Below are 25800 nucleotides of genomic sequence, written 5' to 3'. Positions count from 1 at the left end.
GTTTATGCATATTTGAAAAATTAAGCTTTAGTGTAACCTGACCAATCAAGGTTTAGGATTATGAGACAATTTAGAGTTACTTGGTCAATCACTATTTAAGGGTATCTGAAAATTTAGGATTCATAGGTTACTTGACAAATTGGGGTTTATGACTAATTATGATTTATGGGTGTTTAACTAATTAGGGTTATCAATACTTGACTAAGTATGGTTGAATTTTACTTGACCAATTATGGTTTAGGGTTAGTTTACAAATTAGGATTTATGGTTAAATGACTAATTAGGGTTTGTCGGTATTTGATAGATCAGGGTTTAGGTTTACTTGACTAGTTGGGGTTCAAGGGTATTTGACAAATTAGGGTTTATCAGTATTTCACTAATTAGGGTTATGGGTACTTGACTAATTAGGGTATATTGTTCGTTGACCAATTGGGGTTTATGACTATTTTAAAAGCTTAGGGTTTATGGGTACTTCACTAATTAGGGTTTATAGGTATTTTACAACTTAGTGTTTAGGGTTTAGGGGTATTTGACTAATGAGGATTTATGTGAAGTTGAGTAATTAGGGTTTTGTGTTACTTGACCAGTTAGGGCTACGGTTATTTGACAAATTAAGGTTACTTGACTAATTACGATTAGGGTTGTTTGAAAAATTAAGGTTACTTGACCAATTATGGTTTAGGGGTATTTTACAAATTAGGTTTTATGGTTACTTGACAAATTTGTGTTTAGCGGTATTTAACTAATTATGGGTTATAGGTACTTGAGTAATTAAGGTTTCTTGGGTATTTGACAAATTATGATTTAGGGTTACTTGACAAAGTAGCAAATAAGGGTATTTGACTAATTAATGTTTATGGGTACTTGACTAATTAGGGTTACTTTACTAATTATGGTTTAGGGGTATTTGACAGATTAGGGTTTAAGGCTACTTGACTGATTGGGTTTTAATGGGTATTTGACAAATAAGGGTTCATGGTTTCTTTCAAATAAGCTTTTAGGGGTATTTGACTAATTAGGGTTTATGTGTACTCGACTTGTTAGGGTATAGTGTTACTTGACCAAATAGGGTTTAGGGTTATTTCACAAAATAGGGTTGCTGGACTAATTGGGTTTAGGGGTATTTGACAAATAAGGGTTTAGCGATACTTTACAAATTTGGGTTTAGGGGTATTTGACTAATGAGGGTTTATGGGTAGTTGAGTAATTAGGGTTTAGTGTTACTTGACCAATTAGGGTTTCGGATTATTTGACTAATAAGTGTTTATGGGTATTTGAAAAATTAAGTTTTAGTGTTACTTAACCAATTAGGGTTTATGATTATAAGACAATTTAGAGTTACTTGATTAATCATTGTTTAGGGGTATTTGAAAATTAATAGGTCATTTGACAATTTGGGGTTTATGTGTGTTTAACTAATTAGGGTTAGAAATACTTGACTGATTAGGGTTTAGTTTTACTTGACCAATTATGGTTTAGGGTTATTTTACCAATTAGGATTTATGGTTACATTACTAATTAGGGTTTAGCGGTATTTGATATATCAGAGTTTAGGTTTACTTGACTAGTTGGGGTTCAATGGTATTTGACAAATTAGGGTTTATCAGTATTCCACTAATTAGGATTCTGGGTACTTGACTAATTAGGGTATATTGTTCTTTGACCAATTAGGGTTTATGACTATTTTAAAAGCTTAGGGTTTACGGATACTTGACTAATTAGGGTTTACGGGTATTTGACAACATAATGTTTAGGTTTTAGTGGTATTTCACCAATGAGGGTTTATGTGTAGGGTTTAAGGGTTTAGTGTTACATGACCAATTAAGCTGTTGGGTTATTTGAAAAATTCTAGTCACTTGACTAATTATGGTTTAGGGTTATTTGATAAATTATGGTTAATTGACTAATTATGATTTATGTGTGTTTAACTAATTAGGGTTATGAATACTTCACTAATTAGGAATTAGTTTTACTTAACCAATTATGGTTTAGGGTTATTTTACAAATTAGGATGTATGGTTACATGACTAATTAGGATTTAGCGGTATTTGATAGATCAGGGTTTAGCTTGACTTGACTAGTTAGGGTTCAAGGGTATTTGGCAAATTAGGGTTTATCATTATTTCTGTAATTAGGGTTATGGGTACTTAAATAATTAGGGAATATTGTTTGTTGATCAATTAGGGTTTATGACTATTTTAAAAGTTTAGGGTTTATAGATACTTCACTAATTAGGGTTTACAGGTATTTGACAACTTAGTGCATAGGGTTTAAGGGTATTTGACCAATGAGGGTTTATGTTTAGTTCAGTAATCAATGTTCAGGGGTACTTGACTAATTAGGGTTGCTCTACTAACTAGGATTTAGGGGTATTTGAAAAATTAGGGGTTTAGAGTTACTTGACAAATTGGGATTTATGTGTATTTGACTAATTAAGGTTTATGTGTAGTTGACTAAATAGGGTGTTGTGTTACTTAACTAATTAGGGATTATGATTATTTGACAAATTACACTTTAGGGTTACTTTACTAGTTATGGTTTAGGGGTATTTGATAGATTAGGGTTTAGGGCTACTTGACTGATTGGGTTTTAATGGGTATTTGACAAATAAGGGTTTAGGATTTCTTTCAAATAAGCTTTTAGGAGTATTTGACTAATTAGGGTTTATGTGTTACTTGACCAAATAGGGTTTAGGATTATTTGACAAAATAAGGTTGCTGGACTAATTGGGTTTAGTGGTATTGGCCAAATAAGGGTTCAAGATTACTTTACAAATTTCGGTTTATAGGTATTTTACTAATGAGGGTTTAAGAGTAGTTGAGTAATTAGGATTTAGTGTTACTTGACCAATTAGGGTTTAGGGTTATTTGACTAATTATGATTTTTAGGTATTTGAAAAATTAAGCTTTGGTGTTACTTGACCAATTAGGGTTTAGGATTATGAGACAATTTAGAGTTACTTGATTAATCATTGTTTTGGGATATTTTAAAATTAAGGATTCATAGGTTACTTGACAAATTGGGGTTTTGGGTGTTTAACTAATTAGGGTTAGGAATACTTGACTGATTAGGGTTTAGTTTTACTTAACCAATTATGGTTTATGGTTATTTTACAAATTAGGGTTTATGGTTACATGACTAATTAGGGTTTAATGCTATTTGACAAATCAGGGTTTAGGTTTGCTTGACTAGTTGGGGTTTAAGGGTATTTGAAAAATTAGGGTTTATGGGTATTTCACTAATTAGGGTTATGTGTACTTGACTAATTAGGGTATATTGTTCGTTGACCAATTAGGGTTTATGACTATTTTAAAAACTTAGGATTTATGGATACTTCACTAATTATGGTTTACGGGTATTTGACAACTTAGTGTTTAGGGTTTACGGGGACTACATGAACTTGGACACACTAGAGTGGCTTATCTAATTTCCTTAGTAGGTCATCTATGACTAATCACAACCAACAACATCCACAGCTTGTTAGCTCTTCTCCAATTGGTACAATGATACCAACCCCTGATATGTCCCATGTTACAAATTCAATCATGATCATGGCATCTTCTATGGATGCCTCAATGATTCCTGCCTGTGGGTGTAACAACATAGCATACTCATCTGTCAATAGTGTAAATAGATCTGATGGTAATTCTGTTGTTTTGATTCCTTAGTCCTTTCAGTATGTTTTTCTTTCCCTGCATTTTTTGTTCTACTTATTGTCGGTTTGTCTAATGGTTACCAGCAATCTTCTACATATTTTTTCATTGGTTTAGGAGGAAACATGTCATCGGTGGGGGTGCAAAGAGCTACTAGCCACATGATCCCAACTCCAGGACTTAGTGTCAGTAATAATCATTCATATACAAATATGGATCCATCAACTGATAGCAGTTCTTTTTCCGATCAAGTAGCATTAGACAAGGTTTCAGGTATCAGCAGAGGATAGGACATTTAGGAGATTAATACATGTACATTTCAAGCGTATCCATAGAATGGTTCTCTCTCAGAATGCAAATGTCTGATTATGGAACCATTTGTATGGAACCTTTTCTATAATATCAGTACCTCTGGTACTCCATTATATATATATATATATATATATATATATATTATCTTTGCTGATAAAAAAAAGTTCTTCTCTGGTGTTGATTCTACAAAACTATCACAGTCACAGTCACAGCCGCAACGACACCAGAAGCTGCAAGACTGTGACCACAACAATCATGCATTGCACAACCTTGGCAGTCAAATTGATGGTGGAATGAGATCTGATTTGCTGCAAAATTCATTTGCATATCCAAATGGTTCTATAAATAATGGGCTAGGCTTGATTGGAAACAGCATACAATTTGCAAATGAACCTGGCACTCATGACTATTCTTCAATGTACACTAATTCCCCTAAACACTTACAGCAGCACTTTGATCAAAATCAACAGCCAATAGTGCAGAGTAATCTTTCTTAATCTTTTTGTTTGATTATATTATGTATAAAATCATGAGGGCAAGCCCTGGCACAACAGTAAAGTTGTGCCTTGGTGACCAATTGGTCATGGGTTCAAATTCGGAAACAAACTCTTTGCATATGCAAGGGTAAGGCTGCATACAATTACCACCCCTCATAGAGTTTCTTGGCGAGGAGCCTTTTGGCTCTAGGGTATGTTAGTTTGTATTATTATTATTATTATTATTAAGTACTCCATCCATCCATAAATATAAGACTTTTTTTTCAGTTTTATATGTCCCTTTTTATAAGACTCTTTTCAAGTTATCTTTTGCATTAATTATTTTTTGACCCAAATACCCTTTATTACTTTATAATAAATGTTATATATTTAAAAGATAAATACATTATCTCTGTTATAAGGATCGGATAAGAAGACTAGCACACATTAATTAATTAGGTGAAAAAACAATTAAGTGGTAAAAGAGAGATTATGATTCCATATAAACTTAAGGGTAATTTTGGCAAAATAATACAAATTGTTAACAAATTTAATGCCACTAACTATATTAACCAACTTTCTTAAAGGGTGTCAATTAGTTAAAAGAGTCTTATATTTAGGGATGGATGGAGTATAATTAAGTAAAAAATCAAATATCTTTCCCTCTTTCCTGCCCCTCCCCGTTGTGGTATAATCTTTTTTAGCTGTATTGTTGTTTGTTGGGAACACATGATTTATGACAAAATTGTTATGAACCTTAGTGAAGAACCGAGTCACAGGTCTAGATGTGGACTAATCCTTCTTTCAACCTATGGTGAAAGAATGAAGCAAACTCTTCCTTGACAAAGCCCCTCCTAGACTAGCACAAGTTTTTCTGAAATTATTTCTCATTGATTATATTTTAATCAATCCTTCCCTTTAAAAAGGCTACAAAGATATGCCAAACAATTGTCCTGATTGATCCTAATTAATGAAATAACCAAAAAAAAGATATCTAATTAATAGGATTATATCTAAAATTTATCCTAATTAATTAAGGATCTGGAATCAGGATTCTGATATCCAAATCTTATTAAGATAGGAAAAGATAATGAAACAAGATAATCAAAATAAATCAAGATTTAAATAAAGAGATATGATAATCTTAATTACTGGTCTAACTAAAAAACATTTTGGTGTCGACCTTATGGGAAAAAGCTTTGTTGTTGTTTGTTGGGTGTATGGCATCCATATGTTTATGTGCACACCATTTCCTATTGGACTCTGAGGGATGGGAATTGGGAAGGTATTCTTTTTTTCTCTGTACTAATTGGCATCTATATGTTTATGTGCGCATCTTATTATCAGGTGACAGATATGAATTGACTAATGCTGACATTTTTACTTCTGTAAGCTTTTATGCATCTGCGACATCCTCTGGGTCTATGATGAAAATGCAATCCTACATGGAGTCTTTGGATTTGTGGGATGCTATGGAAGAGGATTATGAAATATATATATCCGCTGTCTGAAAATCCCACCACGACCCAAATTAAAAATCACAAGGAAAGAAAGATGAAGAAGGCAAAGGCGAGGTCAAGTTTGTTCACTGGTGTTTCACAAATGATGTTCATCAGAATCATGACTCTTAAATCACCCAAAGCAATTTGAGATTATCTAAAAGAGGAATACGTTGGAGATGATAGAATACGAAACATGCAAGTGCTGAATTTAAGGAGGGAATTTGAGCTTCAAAGGATGGAAGAGTCAGAGACAATCAAAGAGTACTCAAACAAATTGTTAGGTATTGCCAACAAGATAAGGTTGTTGGGAAGTGATTTTGCTGATTCGAGAATTATAGAGAAAATTTGGTAACAGTGTCGGAGAGGTATGAAGCATCTATAGCATCATTGGAGAACACAAAGGATCTGTCGAAAATCACATTGGCAGAAGTGTTACATGCCCTGCAAGCTCAAGAGCAGCGAAGGTTGATGAGGCAAGATCGTGTTGTCGAAGGTGCTTTGCCCGCCAAACATCATGAAGATGATGAAAGCAAAAAATATTTTTTCAAGAAGAATCAACCAGCAAGCAGCGAAAATAGTGCAAACAACCAAAACAAAGGTAAGGATAAAAAGAAAAATTATCCACCTTGTCAGCATTGTGGCAAAAAAAGGTCATGCACCTTTCAGATGTTGGAGGAGACCAGATGCAAAATGTAACAAGTGCAACCAGATAGGGCATGAAGCGGTGATCTGCCCCAACAAAAATCACCATGATGAGGGAGCTCAGATTGCTAATCAAGACGAGGAGGACCAACTGTTTGTGGCCACATGCTTCTTAAGTAGTGAATCAAGTGAAAGTTGGTTGATTGATAGTGGTTGTACAAATCACATGACATATGATAAGACTCTATTCAAGGATTTGAAGCCAACTAATGTCTCAAAGGTCAGAATTGGGAATGGTGGCTATATTCCAGTAAAAGGAAAAGGAACTGTTGCAATTTCAACATGTTCAGGTATCAAATTAATATCATATGTTCTTTATGTACCTAACATTGACCAAAACTTGCTAAGTGTAGGTCAGTTGATTAAAAAGGGATTTAAAGTGTCCTTTGAACATCAACATTGTTTTATCTATGACAATTTTTGTCGGGAAGTTCTAAGGGTTAAAATGAAAGGTAAAAGCTTCTTATTTGATCCAGTAGAGGAGAAGCATACAACCTATTTTACTCAAGTCACACCCACGAAACTCTGGCACAAGAGACTTGGTCATTGCCATCTTGAAAGAATGCTAAACATGAAAAAAAGGGAAATATGCAAAAGAAAATTTGAAGAAGTTTCAAATGGAGGAATGCAAATCTGTTAGCACACCAATGAATCAAAAGGAGAAGTTCAGTAAGGAAGAAGGTGTTGATAACAATTATGAAGGATATTATGGGAACTTGATTGGATGTCTAATGTATCTCATTACAACAAGGCCAAACATTATATTTTCTCAAAAGAACAAAACTGGAATTTTTGTTGACAATCAAGTAGTCATTGCTATTGCAAACAATCTCGTGTGTCATGGGAAGACTAAACATTTCAACATCAAGGTCTATTATTTGATAAAGATGCAACAAAGTGGAGAAGTAAACTTAATTTATTGCAAGTCTAAAGATCAACTGGCTGACATGTTTACAAAGTCACTACCTATCAACAAAGAACTCTTAAGGCAAAGAATTGGAGTTTGCAATTCCAAAAGCAAGGAGGAGTGTTGAAGATATACTTTTGTAACTGCATAATATTCTATTTTTTAGTTTTTAAAATAGGATTTAGTAAATAAGTTGGTTTCCTATATTTTAGGAGTAAGTTAGTTTTAATGGATTAGTCTAGTCAATAAGTGGTTCCTATCTTTAAGGAGCAAGTTAGTTTTAATATTATGTTTTGCTAATATCTTGTTATCTAATTAGTTTATCTTTTGTTATTTATTGTATCGCTGCTGAGAACAATTTGAATTAGAATAGAATAATTCTATTTCCTCCACATACGTATTGTCTCTTTTCTCTCCTCTGTTTTTTATAATTTCCTCCACAAAACCAACAGACTGAGTTGTTTACTCCTGAGCAAGTCAGGGAACATATCACTGACCTCAGGTGATGGGTTGGCCAAGTAAACCCTAAAGTTAACCTGGGGATCCCAACAACTGTATTAAGAAGAAAAAAAACATGGGAATAAACTAGAAGTGTAAAATTAACCTAAATTTTTTTTTACCATGGTTACATTGTTTTAGCCAAGCAGAGCTAATTCAATGCATCTTCATGAAAGGCTTATCTTAATTAGGACTTACTGCAATCCTCATTTTGAAGACAGTGATATTTCTTGTCCAAATAAGCACACTAACAAATTGATCAATTATGCGTACAATAAGAACATTAAGGAATCACCTCATTGTGGTCATGGAGAAGAACATGAGTGTTTGCCATAGGTGAGAATCCAATTGTTGGTATTCCACACGCTCACAGAAGTAGCGTGAATCTGTAGCCGATTCACTACTCTCACTGCACATGCACCCTCTCTTCTCTCTCCACAGCAGAAACACAGCTTCTATCATAGGATTTAGGATTTAGGCTTTATAATTTCACATACATTTAAATATTCTACACAAAAATTTATTTCAATGTTAAGGTTATTAAAGTGAGTGTTTAACTTAATTTTATAGTCCTACAATTTTTGAAAAATGTATTATTTATGACATAAATCTTTTAAACAACAATCACTTATATATAAATAACTTCATGTTATCTACTTTAGTGGGAGAGAAATTGAATAACTTGTAAATGTTCTAAGTAAAAAAAGTGCACTTCTAATTTCTATATTTTTTTTTTGTTAAAAAATAGCATATAATATTACATCTTTATTAACATTATTAAAATGTGATTGACTAACAATCCGAATAGAATTAATAGTTAAATTAATCATTTGACCTTATAGGTGATAGTGAGCATAATCTTAGTTGGTCTGGCTCTATGTTGATTTGGACGGGATTGAATTTTAAAAATAGAATGGTCTTATTGTTAGAATGGTTTAAGTCGCATGTCAGAGTTTAACATCTATATTCTCTTAAAAAGTATAATTTTTTAATAATTGTGTATTAATAATAAAACTTTCATTAAAATTTTTGGTAGGTGATAAAACTTTTAATTAACAGTTAATATTTTTTGTATAATATGATATTATATATGTGTTATATATATATATAATGAAATTATTTTATAATTTATATTGCAAAATATATATTTTAAGTTTTATACTTCTTTTATTTTACAACTTAATCAAGGGACCGATGCTCAACGATGACCACTGAAATTTATCAATACACGCAATATACAGGAAAATGGCCGATGCTACCAATTTTTAACGAACATAAAATAAAATCGACAAGAATATGTGGTTCAAAACAGCTCCTATGTTACAGTAAGACTCCAAGAAAAAATTGAAACGAGTCGTCCCCACAATAAAGGCTTTAGAAAGGACAAATTATGACATAAATAATTCACCTCAATGATGTATTTGGTATCAAATAAATTACAACAAAGTTTCATGTGATTTACCTAACTCTATGCTAACGTTCGTCAGTTGCTCCGTTCTAATCTAGCAAGCAGAGATTAGTGATTCTCAAGAACCAAACTGCTACCTCAATTCTATAGGAGAAACGAAGTCAGAAAAGATATAAGCTGCAGTCTGAGGATGTTGTACAAGTGAAAAGATCATCATCTCATAACAGACTCTTTCACATACGATCGACCACCTGAACTGCAATAATGGCAGGGAACAAAGTCAGAAATCCATTAAAAATTTACCCTAAAGGCATATTTTGGTGAAAGAAATTGTTCTGACTCACGTATATTCGAGGTGAATATTCATAAATCGAGCATTTTCTTTGCTTTGTCACAATGTCACTGAACCTTCAATTAGTTGATCTTGTTCCAGCTCTATAGGGTTATAAAAGTACATCAATGTCTGCAAAATACATCAATAAGATCAAGACACCAAAATAATAAAAGAAATGTAATTTTGAACATAATATTCCAGCAGTTAAAATAAGCATAATAATAAAAACCTAACTAACTATATTCCAAAAGCTTAAGCTTTGGGTATTGTGTTTACATCTCTAACGGGAATAGATGGGAACATTGTTCAAGGTCCACCCCCAGTTCATATTGAACAAAAAAACTAGAACCATATATTTAAACTGAAAATTGGAAAAATAAATACTGCAGCTGCTGCCAATGTGTTGGAGGGTCCTCAGGCGCAGTGGACAAGACCAGTGCTTCATTTGGGTTTGTTTGCCTTTTTCTCTGATTACCATTCATCTGATGATTGTCAACAAATGAAGTAATTGATTGATAATTGGTTGATGATATTGCATGCCCATTAAATTCAACGTCAAACCAAAATGCAAAACCATGTAATGGTGCTGGAGAAAACAAGAAACAGATTTCAATTAATGCTGTGATAATACAGGACCTCATTAAACAATAATTTGTCAGTAAATTGGATAAGAACAGAACACTGTCAAAATAAACGAGCAAACATTATGATGACTGCCTGAGGCTCGAACATTAGCAGCAAGGTAAAGATTAAGAGGTCAATACACCAGTGAAAAGGAAGAAAAAATAAAAGGAGGTTACCTCGCATCATAGAATTGAACTTAAATTTGGCTGTTATAGATTCTAACTCTTGGATGGTAACAGAATAACTATCAATATATTTTACCTGTAATAGTGAATGAACAATTTTTTCAGAAATGATACTACATACTTATTAAAAGGAAAGTTTGAACTAAAGAAACAAGCATGCGTCATATATACAGGCACAAACTGACATGTTATTGTACAAAAGTATTTACAAATTACAACGAAGACTACAAGACATTTCGATCAAATAGTGCATATTGTAATCTAAAGATTCTACAATAATCAAATAAATGGTGTCAAGTTAGAAACATTACTAACTGATGCTAACCAATAATGTTTAATCAGATAATTTTTCTTCTCCCTTTAATAATAGTAAATCAGTAAAAAATAAAGTACAAAGGCATTGAATAATGCATCCTCTCAATAAATAAGATAACAAAAACTAAAATCCCCGAGGGTTGGCTCAACTAGCAGGGTCAAACTTCTTTGACCAAAAGATCTTCGGTTCTCTTCCTGCTAGTTGTCCTTTATGGGAAGGACATCAACAAGTACTACTGTGAGCCATTGCTGAAGCATATGGCATGCCCAGCTTTGAAAGGGGGAAACATTTAAAGGAATTATACTTGAAAATTCAGAAATTTCCCTTCAAACATTTGCACCAAAATACTGCAAACACCAATTTCCTTGAGGCATTGCCTGTGGTCCTCCTCAAGCCTTTTGATTCATTGAATGATTTTTTTTCAGTCCATTTGGCAATACGAGAAAGATCACTACTTATGCATGTTGATTTGATTACATTCATTTAGATTTCAATATGAGTTTGGCTCCAGTCCAGTTCAACCAGTCCTCTGAATTTCAAATTGCTATAACCAAAAAATTAGGGACTGTATTGGTCTCAAGGTGAAGACACTGGTCGCCACTCTCTGTCAACCTTCTCCCTCTCTTCTGTGGATGTCTGGAATTTGTATATATATGACTTCTGTCAAATTGCTAGCAAAGTAGCAATTAATACAAAATTCCTATTTAGTTTAGATAATAATTTATGTAACAACTATAGTACTGATAACATACTTTTTAAAAATAATGATTGTTGGCTTTTCATAAGGAAAAAGGTATAAAGCAGAAGCAATGGGAGAGGAAGCACTAGGAAAATATAGAAAAGAATAATGTGTACACCAGACTACCAGTAGTCTCGACAGGAGCAAAACCCATCCTTGAAATGATGAAATCGAAATCCATCTCTCATGATAAGTTCCCTTGAGGTGACCAAGGACAACAACTTTATTACCAAGTGACAATCATTGCAGACGCGGAGATTCTTCGTTACTTGTATAGGCATCCAAGGTGGCAAACTAAGCAACCCAAAAGCAAAAGCGAGCTTTTCACTATGGTATTTCTGACTCCTATGGGCACAAGAGACGATACTAACGTATCTTCCTGTATCTTCTATCTTCTTCATCATCTCCTCCAGTTTTACATAAACCTCGTTTATCTGTGGATGACTGGTTTCATCTACAGTAAACACATGTACCCTGTTATCAACCTCTATCCAGCTACAACCTGGACTCTTTCGAATTCCTTTCACTTTCATTAACTTTCTCATATCAGCAACATTTTCTAGTTCCCCAGACTCTGCATATATATTTGCTAGAAGAACATAACCTCCAGAATCTTCAACATTTAATTCCATCAACTTCTTTGCGGCAGTTTCTGCTAGTATTGAATCATGATGAATTCGGCATGCTCCTAGTAGAGCACCCCAAACAGTGGCATTTGGCTTAAAAGGCATTCCGTCTATTAAATTCTTGGCCTGGTCTAGTAACCCTGCTCGGCCAAGCAGATCTACCATACAAGCAAAGTGCTCATTTGTTGGAGAAATGCCAAACACTTGAGTCATGGAATCAAAATAATTTTTCCCTTCAACTACAAGCCCCATGTGGCTGCAACCAGATAAAACAGCAACATAGCTTATATGGTCAGGTTTGCATTCTGTCCTCAACATATCCTCATATGTTTCAATTGCTTTATTGCCTAAACCATTTTGAGCAAATGCTGCCATCATGGCATTCCAGGAAATCAGGTTTTTCACATGTATTGAGTCAAAAACTTTTCGTGCTTCTTTGATTTGTCCACATCTTGAATACATGGTGACAATACTGTTTGCAACTGAAACATCTGAACTAAGTCCAAACTTTGTCACATGAGATACGACTTGTGTCCCAAGTTTTATAGTAGCCAAATCAGCACAGGCCCGGATAGATGTTGCAAAAGTGACCCAATCCGGTTTGACTGCTTTGCTTCTCATCAAAACATACAACTTCATCCCTTCTTCCGAGAAGCCATGTTGAATATATGTGCTTAACATGGAGTTCCAAGTTATGACATTACGCTCAGGCATCATATCAAAACATTGGCGGGCCCTGTCAATATCTCCATTCTGAGAGAATGCAGTGATCATGGCCGTCCATGATATGGTATCTCTTAGTGGCATTGATCTAAATGCAAGACTAGCTTTCTCAGTATCACCACACCTTGCATACATTGTAATGATTGCATTCCCCACAGGAACAAAGGAATCCATCCCACTTTTGATTGCATATCCATGAAGTAGTTCCCCAGTGGCAGCATAATTTTGACCTGAACAAACCCCAAGAATTGTCGCAAGGGTGAATTCATCCAACACCACAGAAGCCTGCCTCATTTGGTTAAATAGTGCCAAAGCATCATCACGAAGTCCAAACTGTGCAACCCCTGAAATCAAGCAAGTCCAAGAAACTTGATTCTGTTCCCCTAAACTGTTAAACACACGCCTCGCCAGTGCTAAGCATCCACATTTGGCATACATGTCTATGAGACCACTTCCCAAAAACGCATCCAGGCTATGTTCCATGCGAAGAATCCGAGCATGCAAATGGGCACCCCATTTCAGATCAGAAATGCTGGCACATGCACTGAGTACACTGCCATAAGTCATGAAATTGGGCTTAAACCCCAGATTGCACATCTCCACAAACGTACTAAGACAGCGGATCCCATGGCCGTATTGAGAGAACACTGAGATCAGCGTGTTCCAAGAAACATGGTCACGTTCAGGCATTCGGGTGAACACATGGAGAGCTTCATAGGGTCCATATAATTGAGAATATCCATAAATCATACTGTTCCAACAGAACAAACTTGGGCTTTCAATGTTAAGGAAAACAGTCTCAGCCAAAGTGATTGCTCCACACTTAATATACATATCAACAAGGGAGTTCTGAATGCAGGTTTGGGCTCCCAAATGTAACTTGATGACATGGGCATGCAACTGAAGAGCAAACCGAGTGGAGGCAAGGCAGCCACAAGCCTTCATAGTACAAGTATAGGAAAAGGGGTCACAGTTTTGAATGTCATGATTGGAGTCCCGGAGCATTGACATAAAAGTTTTGATGCTATGAGCAGGGAGGCCGTTTTGACAATAGCCGGATATCATGGTGGTCCATGAAACGGAGTCTCTCACTATATGGGGCATTTCATCAAACAAGTTCTCTGCTTCCCTCATTCGACCCGAATCAAAAAAGGCATGGAGCATGGTGTTCCAAGTGAAGATATTGGCATGGTTGGCCTCGCGGAAAACACGAAAAGCATCGTCTACCATGCCGCAGTTGGAGTACATGTGCAATAGATTGTTGAGTAAGAAAAGGGAAGCGTCCAAACCGGAGAGTATGAGTTGGGCATGAAGTTTGCGAGCAATGGGTGGGGACCCACACAGCTTGAAAGCATCGTAAAACTTCTGAGACAGTTGCATGTAAGACATTTGATTTTGAGGTTCCTTACTCGCATATTCATGATTTCAATGGGAAGCACGGACAAGTGTTTTTCATGTTCTGCAGCTTCGCCTATTACCCTTGTTGGCTCATAATTGGATCAACACCTTGTTAAGGAAAAAAGCCCAAAATATATTAACCTAAAATAATGATTAAAGTTATTAAAATATAAGAAAAATTAATTTAAAGTAATTATATATATGTGTGCCTAGATATTGTAAATTTTAAAAAATCAAAAAATTATATTAATAGATACTAATTAATATTGTAAAACATATTACAAATTTAAATAATATACCAAAATGAAATATACCCCCGACATATGATATGCTACATAACATGCACCCATACACATACTGAAGAGTACCATGCACTAAGTAACTAATGCACCCATACACATACTGAAGAGTACCATAAACTAAGTAACTATGGTATAAAGTATAGCATCTATGAAAAATGAAAACCATATATTGGTCAAAGGAGTCTACCTCAACTCGCCCATGCAATACAACAACGACATCAGACAAGTTATTTGCTTTCATGACTTCATTTGCCTGCTTGCAAAAAAAAAAATAGCTAGTTGAAACCAAGTAGGTCAAGGTAAAAAAAAAGTGCTACTTAACCAACTTATTCACAATTCAAAATTCATAACCTCAACCTTTAAACTTATAGAACAACTACATAACTCTTTGCTCTCTAAATCCCACAAAAAGAAAAGATGAAATTAAACATAACAAGAGCAACCACTAAATTGTACAAGACAGAAGAGATGAAAAAAAGAATATGTAGACACACTGATAATCAATGTACAACTGGTATTACAATTTACAAAAATTAAAATGTTGAGCAAAGTAACATAATTCACTAAGCAAGAAAAATTTATAAGAAAAAAAAATTACAAATTGCAATGCTTTATAGGTAAGGGAAACAGAAAAGGCCTAATGAGAATTCTCTCAGTCTATCAAATCGAAACAGATCATATGATGGTTGACACCATTATTCACATTTTCAAGGAAAAAAATATGCAAAAAATTAATTATTATAACATTGTCCACTACGTTTTTCTATGCAAATATCATGAAAATTTGCTCCATGACAAAGAGAAGTATACTATTCCCAAATTCACCGACATCAATACAGAAGTGTTAAAAGCAAAGTAGCAAACAAAATCTACTTTACAATATAATTAGAAATGCGACAACCCTGTTAGCAGCTTGACGACACCATTTTCAAATTATTATAGTCTTGAAGCAGATATAAGCATTAAGGAACTATCCAAGATGATGAAGCAAACAAATAACTTATTCATGACAAATAAATTCAGACTGTACCTGAAAGAGACCGACGCCAATGAAGATTGTAATACCAACGATATCCCTTGCAACATCATATATGAACAATGTGACAAAGTACACAATCTGATGTAACACAAGATAGTGAAAGCATAAAAAATACTGCCAACAATTCACTTTTTTTCCACAAATATTGAAAAAGGTAATCTAAGCTTCCATTATAAACTAGTATAATGTATCTAGAAAGATTATACCTTTTTGTGGCCTTTTTCTCGCTATCCCATTCCAGCTTATATCAAGATAATATATGGAAGACGCTGGATCCATAAACAATACAACTACTTTTCTGCCGTCTTTCTTTTGTGCAAACTATCTGCGAAAAACAAATTATTGCATGAAAGCAGCAATCTTTTGGCCATACTACAATAATCACAAGACAGGTAAACTTAGTCAGGGATCAGGGATGCAAAACAAACTTATGAATTTGAGGCTAGCGATAAAGCATATTATCAACGATACAATGAAATATTCAAATCTGAAAAGTTCCAATCAAACATGACATTAAAATATGTGACCGTTAATAAAATGTCTGCAAGCCTGCTGAAAGCATGTTAAAATCAAGGACCAAAAAATTAGGGGAGGTAGGGATAAGTTCCATAAAGATACCAGTGATCTACTATTAACTAGAATAGGATAACACTAATGCCTAGTCCCTTCCATCATAGAAAACATACAAAGAAAAAGCATAAGATTTACTAATTATATAAGATTTACTAATTATTACCAGGGTGTGGATAGATTAATGAATTTCATGGTATAGAAATTGAATGAACGCTTCAAGCAGAAGTGAGCTACATGGCAAGCATAAGACTGATAAGAGATCAACCAACAGAAGCAGCTACATCTGACAGATCTTCAGAACTGGATGTATCCAGAATTGGGTTCCACTCTGTATTATCTTCTGCCTAATGTTTATGTTTTGCTTGTACACCATCGGCATGCCTGTCAAAGTTTAACAAATGCAATGCCTTGGCAGATAATAACCTCAAATATCTTATCTCAGCCAACAATTTTAAAAGAGAAAGATGAGTATCTGATCTACACATATATTTACACAAGTTGGAGAAATTTCTGCCACTAAGATATATCCTTGAATCAATCATCTCTTGTAGTATCTTTTTATCATCTGGAGATCTCTTTCTTTACAAAAAGTGAACAACATCATATTATAGGTATGAACACTAGGTTTCAGACCATTGTTCTTCATCTGGCCATACAATGTGCAAGCCTCTTAAGTTCTTCTACCTCTAAGAACTGCACAGATGCCAATTGTGTATGCTACAGTGTCGAGTGGATATTTATTCATTATTGCAAATCTTAAAACACTGACAGCCTTGTGAAACTTTCCGATCTTTAGAAGACCAGCTGTTATTACAGTATGGATGTGAGCATCAGTGTCATGATAACTCGTTACAACACCATGGTACACATTAACTACTTTATCAACTCTTCCCGCACAACAGAGTGCACTTAGTAATCCAGCAAAGTATATTTATCTAGCACAAAACCTTCATCAATCATATGGTCATAGAATCCAACAGCAAGAGAAGGAAGGTCAACCTTAGTAAGAGAGCTTAAAAGAGCATTACAAAACACTAAATCAGCATCTATATGTCAGGAGACTAGAACTAGTTTAGTTTAGAGATAAAACATTCTGGAGCGACAGATTGTATATAACAATGAAGAAAAGGTATAAGAATCAGGCTTTAAGTTTCGCTCTGACAAACTAAGAAAAACTTGAATTGCATCCTGGCACCTTCAAGCCTTTGAAAGACAATCAATTAATACATTACAAAGAATTAAATCCGGAGATTGGCCAGCAGATAACATGACATTAAACAAGCGAAAAGCAGGGGTTGGCATGTTGGATTGCATAAAAGCCTTAAATAAGGTGGTATGTGTCACAACATTAGGAGAACAACCAATTTGAAGCATATTGTGGAAGAGGTTGGTAGCAAGATGAAGGCGGCCGAATTTACAGTAGTTATGGATGAGAATGGTCAAAATATTCATTTATTTAAATATAAACAAAGTCCTTGTGTACTCAACACTCAGACTTTTATTTACTTTACTACTTGAGACAAATTGGTACACTTGTCAATAGTTCAACAGTCATCATCAATTGAGACTAATATATCATTTTTTGGTTTCAATAACTCTAATTTACCAGATGAGAAAGCAGGTAAGAACAACAACAATATTTTCAAATCTAAAGAGACTTGTAGAGTCTTTGATTGCTCATTCAGTTAGGTTCTAAACTAATGGTGGATTATTAGGACTTGAGCCATCAAAACCTCCTAACTTTAACGAGTCAACTTCTTTAAGTCAAGGGTCTTTGAGCACTAAAAGTGAAACAAATGGTGGTTCTCATCATAATTAAATGCAAAAAAGCAATGGTTATAAAGAGGAACGGGAATCATCAAAAGATGTTGCTAAGCAGATTCTAAAGGAAACAAGTTCTAGATTCTTGACATTAGGCCATAATAATGACCAAGCTTATATCTCTGAAGCAAAGTAATGGATTTGGTCAGATCTAGAGGAGCAGTTTAGGGGAAATCAGGGTAGCTACACCTGAAAGTGTTCTCCCATCAACCCTTGACGCAAAGGACATTATTGAACCTAGCGAGGGAAATGGTGAAAACTTATCCCATGTGTTTGGACTTAGTTATAGATTACTAATAAATAGCTTTTAGTGGAAAGTTTCTTTTAATGAAAAATTGAAATACTATAATTCTCTGAAATGTGTCATATTTCACCAGAGTGGACAAAATGGCATTGTAGGACAGTCACTTCCTGAGATATAAGTACAACTAAATGGTTTGTATCTACAATCTTTCAATAGTAGGCATAGGTTAATGACTTTTATTCACAGTTAGAGGTAGTAGGTACAAGTTAATATTTTTACCTATAATTAGAGGTTGTAGATATAAATTAATGACTATTACCTACACACATTGTGAATTGTAGGAAACATATATAGTGTCAATTAAATATAATTGTAGATAAAAGTAAATCTGTAAGTAAAACCTCTAATGACATACTATAATGTGTCATTGTACATCCCCTCAAAGTTGATGACCAACTATTCATAGGGGAAAATATTTATTACATTTACATACACATTTTTAACATCTATTAATGGTTTTTGTTGTTAAGCATAGGTCATTTTTCTTATAATGGTTGGATTAGATTTTTTTTTTCCTTCTTGAAATAGGAATAAAATGGAGAAGTAATAAATAGAATTTTTGTACATTAATTAATTTGGTTGAAGTAATTGAGATGTGTGGAGAGGAACATACATTGTAATAATCTGTCCTGATTTTACTAATTATCATTCCATATATAATCAACAATGCATATACATATACCATTAACAATAATAATTAATAATTAAAATATTATACTTTATAATTCATGATTAAAATAAATAGAATTCCACCTAAAAATAAAAAATAATTTGATAATAAATTCTTCTGAACATAAATTTTTAAAAAATAATTATTTATTTAAAATACTTTATAAAAATATTCGCCGATAATATTTGACCAAATACTTTATAAAATACTTTATTTAAAGTTATTACATAAATAATTGTGTTTAATTTTTATAATCAAAGAATGTGAGAAATTTATTAAGAGAATAAAAAGTTTTTAATTAAATTGTATAGTAATTGCACAAATATTTAAATAAAATTTAAATATAAAAAAGATAAGTTCTTATATTCACATTTTATTTATACTTTTTTTTTAAATTTTCATCATTTATATTTATTTTAATGAATTATTACGTGATTCATATTTTTGAGTCATTGTGATATTAATGCAAAATATCTTAATTTTACGAAAAATCTATGGGTGTTGCTAGGTGCACCCAGCGTTATTACTGGTGCACCCATCATCACTTAAAAATGTTAGAAATGTCCCTCCAATGTTTCGTTGCGAAAGACTCATGCGGATCAAGTTAATCTGTGTAACGCAGGCGGACCAAAAGCGGATCAAGTTGATCTGTGAGTTTTTCATGGATCAACTTGATCTGCAAGCATTACAGGGATCAACTTGATCCGTGAGTTTTTCACGAATCAACTTGATCCGCCCGAATTTTTTAAAAAAGTTTAGCTTTATTGAAACGTAAAGCACCACCACCACGAATCAACTTGATCCACAACTTTAAAATCTACATGCGAATCAAGTTGATCCGTAAAGCACCACCACCACCTTGCCAAACGTCAGACGAGGAGAATGCGTGAGGAAGAAGTAGAGCAGAGCAGCACAACAGCACCACCACCAAGCATTTTAAAGAAGCTTGCAGATCAAGTTGACCAAATCTTATTTTTTTAATCTTAAATCTTATATTTGAGCTACTTAGAGGCATTTTTTGGAAAAATAGTGGGCCAAATCCCTTGGGGATTTATTCGGGGATTTCTCCTTCAATTTCAAGCGTTTTGACATATTATGGACCTCAAACAGACATTTATATCAAAAGTTACAACTGTTTGAAGCTTACAGATTAACTTGATCCGTGAAACACTTCTTAAAAATCAACTACGAATCAACTTGATTTGCGAGTGTCTTACGGATCAAGTTCATCCGCGGGTACCTTGCGGATCAAGTTGATCCATGACATACTTGCGGATCAACTTACTTCATCAGAAACTTGCGGATCAACTATAACATTTGCGGATCAAACAATATTATTTGGATACACGATAATTGTTTTAAATGTTCACGGAATATTTTTGTCTTTTCGCTATGGGTGCTGGGTGCACCTAACAACACCTAAAATCTATCTGTCACCTGTAGTAAAATTTTATTTCCCAACAATTTACAAAGTTTAAACATGAGATTATAATGTCATAAAATTTTAATATAAATTTATTGGTAATTTTTTAATGTTATCATATGATAAGACCCTCTCTCTCACTTGTTAGTTGATAATTCTAAGTACGCTTTTTTAAATTCAACTAATTGAACCGTATAAAATAAAATTATTTGGATAATTAAACTCTTTAATTCCATAAGGGCGTGTTTTTCCAGTAATAATGTTGATAATAATAGTATAAAGTATTGCCCTTGTCCCGGTCTCTCCGTCGCTTTTTCTCTATCTTCATCACACACACTTCAATCTTTTTCGCTTTTGTCTTTCTTTGTCCTTTGATTGCTGCCATTAATTAATTAATTAATATTCTCCCTCCCTCTTCACATCAAGAAGTTAGAAGAAGTCCATGCGGTGTCAGCTTGTGAAGAAGAAATGTGAGAAGGATCTTGGTTTACACCTGACCTGACAGTTCTAGTAGTAGAGTGCAACAGCTACAATCTAATCTAATGGGGTCCGAGCAAAATCGATTTCCTCAGCACGAAAGAGTATATTTCTCACTCACTCTCTCAATCTCATGCACCCTTCTATTACTCTTTATAAATTTCATTTCTATGCATTATTTGCGAGCGAGACAAGGGTTTCTGGGGTTAGATCTGAGGTCCCTAGTACATACCGTAACACTATTTTTCTCTGTTTTCGGTTGATGCTTGTTTATTGCTGCTGTTTTCACTGTTTTAAGCACTCAGATCTCACGTCAAATGATGTTAATTGCATTTGTAACTTAGTTCACATGTTGGGCGCCAACCATTGCTTTTCTCTTCTGGTTACACTTGCATTTGTTTGTCTTCGAGAACATTATGAACGACAGATAATTCCCACTGTCCGAAACCTAGTGGGTCACTTCAAACCAGCCCGAACTAAACTTGGACGGATCTGATGGCTGAACTATTAGTTTTCAAATCTTACCCCCACAAATTAGTGACAAGTGTGGTATACTTTTCTTCTTTTGGTGCAATCGGCCTTTTCTTTTTTTTGTTATATTCCCATTTTTGAGTCAAAATCTGGATCCATATCATCACGTACATACACGCTTGTCGTTATGCTATGTTGTGTTATGTAAACCTTCATTTTGAAAAGCTCTTTATGTTGAAGGGTCTCATAATTCGTATGCAATAGAAATAAGAAAGTTAAACCCCTACTGTTAATAGCTATTTGCGATTTTTTTGGCAGGTATTGAAAGAATACCTGCAACTTATAATAACCAATAGAATATTTGCTTTATTTTCTTTCTTTTAACAACCAGTATATTTTTCCTCTCTTTCTCCCTCCTTTTTTTTTTCTGTTCTTTTTTCTATTGTGTGGGTTTGTGTCATGTCCTAATAGCCTGGATTTGCATGTGGATAAGGTTGTCAAACTCTTAAGTAGAACATGAACTTTTACCATTTTCCGATTCTAGTTAGAGAAAGCGAGCTAGCTCGTTGTCAAACTCTTTTTCCCATAAACTTGGATAAACTCTTGAGTCAAGAAGCGAGTCGGTGAGTCCAGAGTGACATTGTTTTATTGGGACTCCAATGATTTGAAAAAAATAACTCCCTTTTTAAAGGTTTTGAAGTAACCTATGTTTTTGAGTTTATATATGATTTATCATTTATGTAGTTTGATCTTGTTTAGTACTTATGTACTATCATACTTTATTATTGTGATTTGCTTCTTAGCTTTATTATGAAGTTGAAATGTTGAATTATTGTAGTCTTAAAGAGTATTTTGTTTTGCTTATATGTCATTATAGAATTTTTAATATTATTTTTCATATTGGATATACTCTTATGAGTTTTCGAGTTGAGTCCATGAGTTTACGTACATCCTCGAATTTGGCAACTTGCCCATGTGGATATGGTAAATCAAATTACGAGATGGATGCTATGTCAGATGAATGCCTAATTTTGTTCGGGCATGAAATGGTGGATCAGTACTGTTATATGGTTTATATATTTGTTCATAAGTAGCAAGTATGTATGATGTAGATTGAAGTTAGAAGAGTCTTAAACTTTTAACATTTATTGGCAAGTAACCACTATTATCCTCATTACTATACTGCTCTGTAACTTATTTGGCTTGAACCTGCTGCTTGTATTTTCAGATATTATTTTCAGCATCTAGATCAGATTTGAGAATTGTGTCAAGATTTTTGTTTTGGTTTGTTGGACTTCAGTTTGATCCAGTTTAACTTCTCTTATTTTCTTTTTTAGTATTTTCAGGAATTATAACATATAATTAGAAAACTAAAATAATACTAACGATAAACTAAATAAAGCATAATATGTAATATGATAAACTAAGCAATAATATTAAACAAGTTAGGATAGTTAACTAAATAATAATAGTAATAAAAGAAACTAAATAAAGCAAAACATAAATATAATAAATTAAATAATGAGAGTAATAAAAAGATTCAGAATAGCTGTCATCCCACTAACGTCTAAATTGTTGTAAATAAGTTAAGGGTGAGACTACTAGAATCAAGTAGCCAAAAGGATACTGGGTCACTTAACTTTGGAATGTATGTGATGTTAATTTAGATATCCCTTTAACAGTTTTCATAAAAAAAAAATATATATCACACATAAAAACTTAGATCCTAAAAGATATGTGGTGATTACCAAGTGTAAGCTCTTATCTTGGCATGCCTAAAGGTTATGTAACAATTTGACGAAGAATTTATTGATGTTTGGGAGGCTAGATTCTTGTTAAATATTTAAAATTTTCAAAAAGAATTATCAATAGTTATTGTTTCATTTCAGATCTACCTGTTATTGATCTCCTTTTTCCTTTGAGTAATCTGTATTGCTTCACTTGCATTGTCAGCGAAAGAGATGGGGAGGATGTTGGGGTGCATTTTCTTGTTTAGGTTCACAGAAGGGTGGGAAGCGCATTGTACCTGCATCTCGCATTCCTGACAGTAATGGGCCAGCCTCTCAACCAAATGGACCTCAAGTGGTTGGGTTGACCAATCAAGCCACGGGACTAGCTCCTTCTCTCTTAGCTCCACCTTCTTCACCAGCATCCTTCACACATTCTGCCCTTCCTTCCACTGCACAATCACCTAGTTGTTTCTTATCCTTGTCTGCTAACTCACCTGGTGGTCCTTCATCTACAATGTTTGCCACTGGACCATATGCTCATGAAACACAGCTGGTGTCTCCTCCAGTCTTTTCAAATTTCACTACTGAACCATCTACTGCTCCTCTCACTCCTCCTCCTGAGTTGGCTCATTTAACAACTCCCTCTTCCCCTGATGTACCTTTTGCTCATTTTCTTTCATCTTCAGTGGATCTCAAAAACAATGGCAAGGGTAACTACATCACTGCAAATGATCTTCAAGCTACATATTCACTCTACCCTGGAAGTCCTGCCAGTAGCCTTATATCTCCAATATCAAGGAACTCGGGTGACTGTTTATCATCTTCTTTTCCTGAACGAGAGTTCCATCCACAATGGGATTCATCACTATCTCCCGAGAATGGAAAATATCAGAGAACTGGGTCTGGGAGGGTGTCTGGGCATGACACAAGTGGTGTCACTATGGCATCACAAGATACAAATTTCTTTTGCCCTGCTACCTATGCACAATTTTATTTGGACCAAAATCCTCCATTTCCTCATAATGGTGGGAGATTAAGTGTTTCAAAAGACTCAGATGTTCAATCTAATGGCGGAAATGGACATCAGAGTAGGCATGCTAGAAGTCCTAAGCAAGATGTGGAAGAAATAGAAGCTTACCGAGCATCCTTTGGTTTCAGTGCAGATGAGATTATAACTACCAGTCAATATGTGGAAATTTCTGATGTAATGGAGGAGTCATTTACCATGTTGCCATTTGCTTCTAACAAGTCAACAATGGAAGAAAGCATAGAGCCTTCATTTATGAAAGGATTCAAAGCTCAGGATACGCAGGTGGCATTGCAGAGTCAGAGAAGTCTTAGATCAGATCCAGGTCCAGTAGGCAAGGAAAAAGACAATCAGGCCCCTATATGTCCAGGATATGAAGGTATGCTGTAAATACTTGGTCTAAATGTTGATTTGTTTCCTTGCATATTGAGAAATCATGGAAATAAAAAAAGAAAATAGAGTAGCTCACTTCTAAATTAATTACAATTTGGTTTCAATATTATATATAATATAATTTCTATAACTAGAGCCTTGGTGCACTGTGCTGTACTGTACTTTTAATGGGTTAAGGTTATAATTTTTTTTGTCCGATGAGATGTAAGGCATTGTTCATATTTGTATATCATCTGGAAAAGATGGAGGGTAATTTTGTGAGTGATTGCATGCATTTTAACGAGTAGGATGTTCTGTCTTTGCTTCTACTTTTTTCATGTCGTTTTCTTCATCTACTTGTAAGCAAATATGCTCTTTCTTGCATGTCAGATCATATATCACAAGGGCATTGTAGCAACAGCTCTGGATTAAGTACACCAGAGAACCGTACTCTCGAAGATGATGAGGATATATTCTCAAAAATGGAATCTTCCAGAATCTGCAGGAAATATCAGATGGGGTTATCGTGCTCTGATGCTGAGGTTGACTACAGGAGAGGAAGAAGCTTCCGAGAAGAAAAGGGAATGTGATTTATAACTAGAATTAATCAGTTGAGAACAGATTGTCTGTTATCTGTGTATTAATTTGTAGCTTTTTTAAAAAAAGAAAAAAAGAAAAGAAAAAGAAACTCTTTACTTGGGGTTGTCTAATATATGGAAATGGAATGACCTAACTTAGATCTAACCGATTCTGTCTCGTGTTTGACCAGATCTTACTGATCAATGATTGTAGTCTCTTTCTTCAAGCGAGTTCAGATTAATGTCTGAAGTGAATGAAGTTTGATTTTAAACAACGGGCAGTGTATCCACCTGCATATGTTCCGACTATAGAGCATACAAACTTTACACAAACCTCAACTCTTTTTAGCGTATTGGTGTAGGAATGGTAATTAATAATAATAATAATAAAATCTGTTTTGACTAGATTTGGATATTTATTGATTGGTAAAAGCGGGAATGAATTTGAGAATGTAATTAATCTCTTCCTGTAGTATCTGTTGTAAAAAATGATGTTGAAAATGTACAATTATTATAATATTCAAACCGTTGAGGCGGTGATCATTTAAAGAAAAACGTTTCTTGGACAATCTTGAGTTATTCAGAGAAAAAATTTATGGAGTGTTTTAAA

The 25800-nt window shown here is 34.2% G+C and overlaps 2 protein-coding genes across 2 annotated transcripts; one reads left to right on the top strand and one right to left on the bottom strand.

Moving 5' to 3' along the window:
• Window positions 1–9349: 9349 nt before the first annotated feature.
• LOC114391414 (pentatricopeptide repeat-containing protein At2g13600-like) lies at window positions 9350–16693 on the bottom strand. The gene is made up of 8 exons (XM_028352419.1): window positions 16481–16693; window positions 15951–16069; window positions 15736–15822; window positions 14893–14958; window positions 11783–14511; window positions 10593–10677; window positions 9803–10378; window positions 9350–9714 (listed from the first exon to the last, which is right to left on the bottom strand). Exons 5-6 carry the CDS (start codon window positions 14392–14394, stop codon window positions 10674–10676), a joined length of 2616 nt encoding a protein of 871 aa, XP_028208220.1. The 5' UTR covers window positions 14395–14511; window positions 14893–14958; window positions 15736–15822; window positions 15951–16069; window positions 16481–16693; the 3' UTR covers window positions 9350–9714; window positions 9803–10378; window positions 10593–10673.
• Window positions 16694–20837: 4144 nt separating this feature from the next.
• Window positions 20838–25465, top strand: LOC114394146 (uncharacterized protein At1g76660-like). The gene is made up of 3 exons (XM_028355754.1): window positions 20838–21116; window positions 23437–24619; window positions 25003–25465. Exons 1-3 carry the CDS (start codon window positions 21078–21080, stop codon window positions 25200–25202), a joined length of 1422 nt encoding a protein of 473 aa, XP_028211555.1. The 5' UTR covers window positions 20838–21077; the 3' UTR covers window positions 25203–25465.
• The last annotated feature ends 335 nt before the right edge of the window (window positions 25466–25800 follow it).

This window comes from Glycine soja, chromosome 17 (assembly GCF_004193775.1).
Source record: "Glycine soja cultivar W05 chromosome 17, ASM419377v2, whole genome shotgun sequence".
Taxonomy (NCBI): Eukaryota; Viridiplantae; Streptophyta; class Magnoliopsida; order Fabales; family Fabaceae; genus Glycine; species Glycine soja.
The sequence above is the reverse complement of the archived record's forward strand: the minus strand, read 5'-3'. Positions and strand labels throughout refer to the sequence as shown.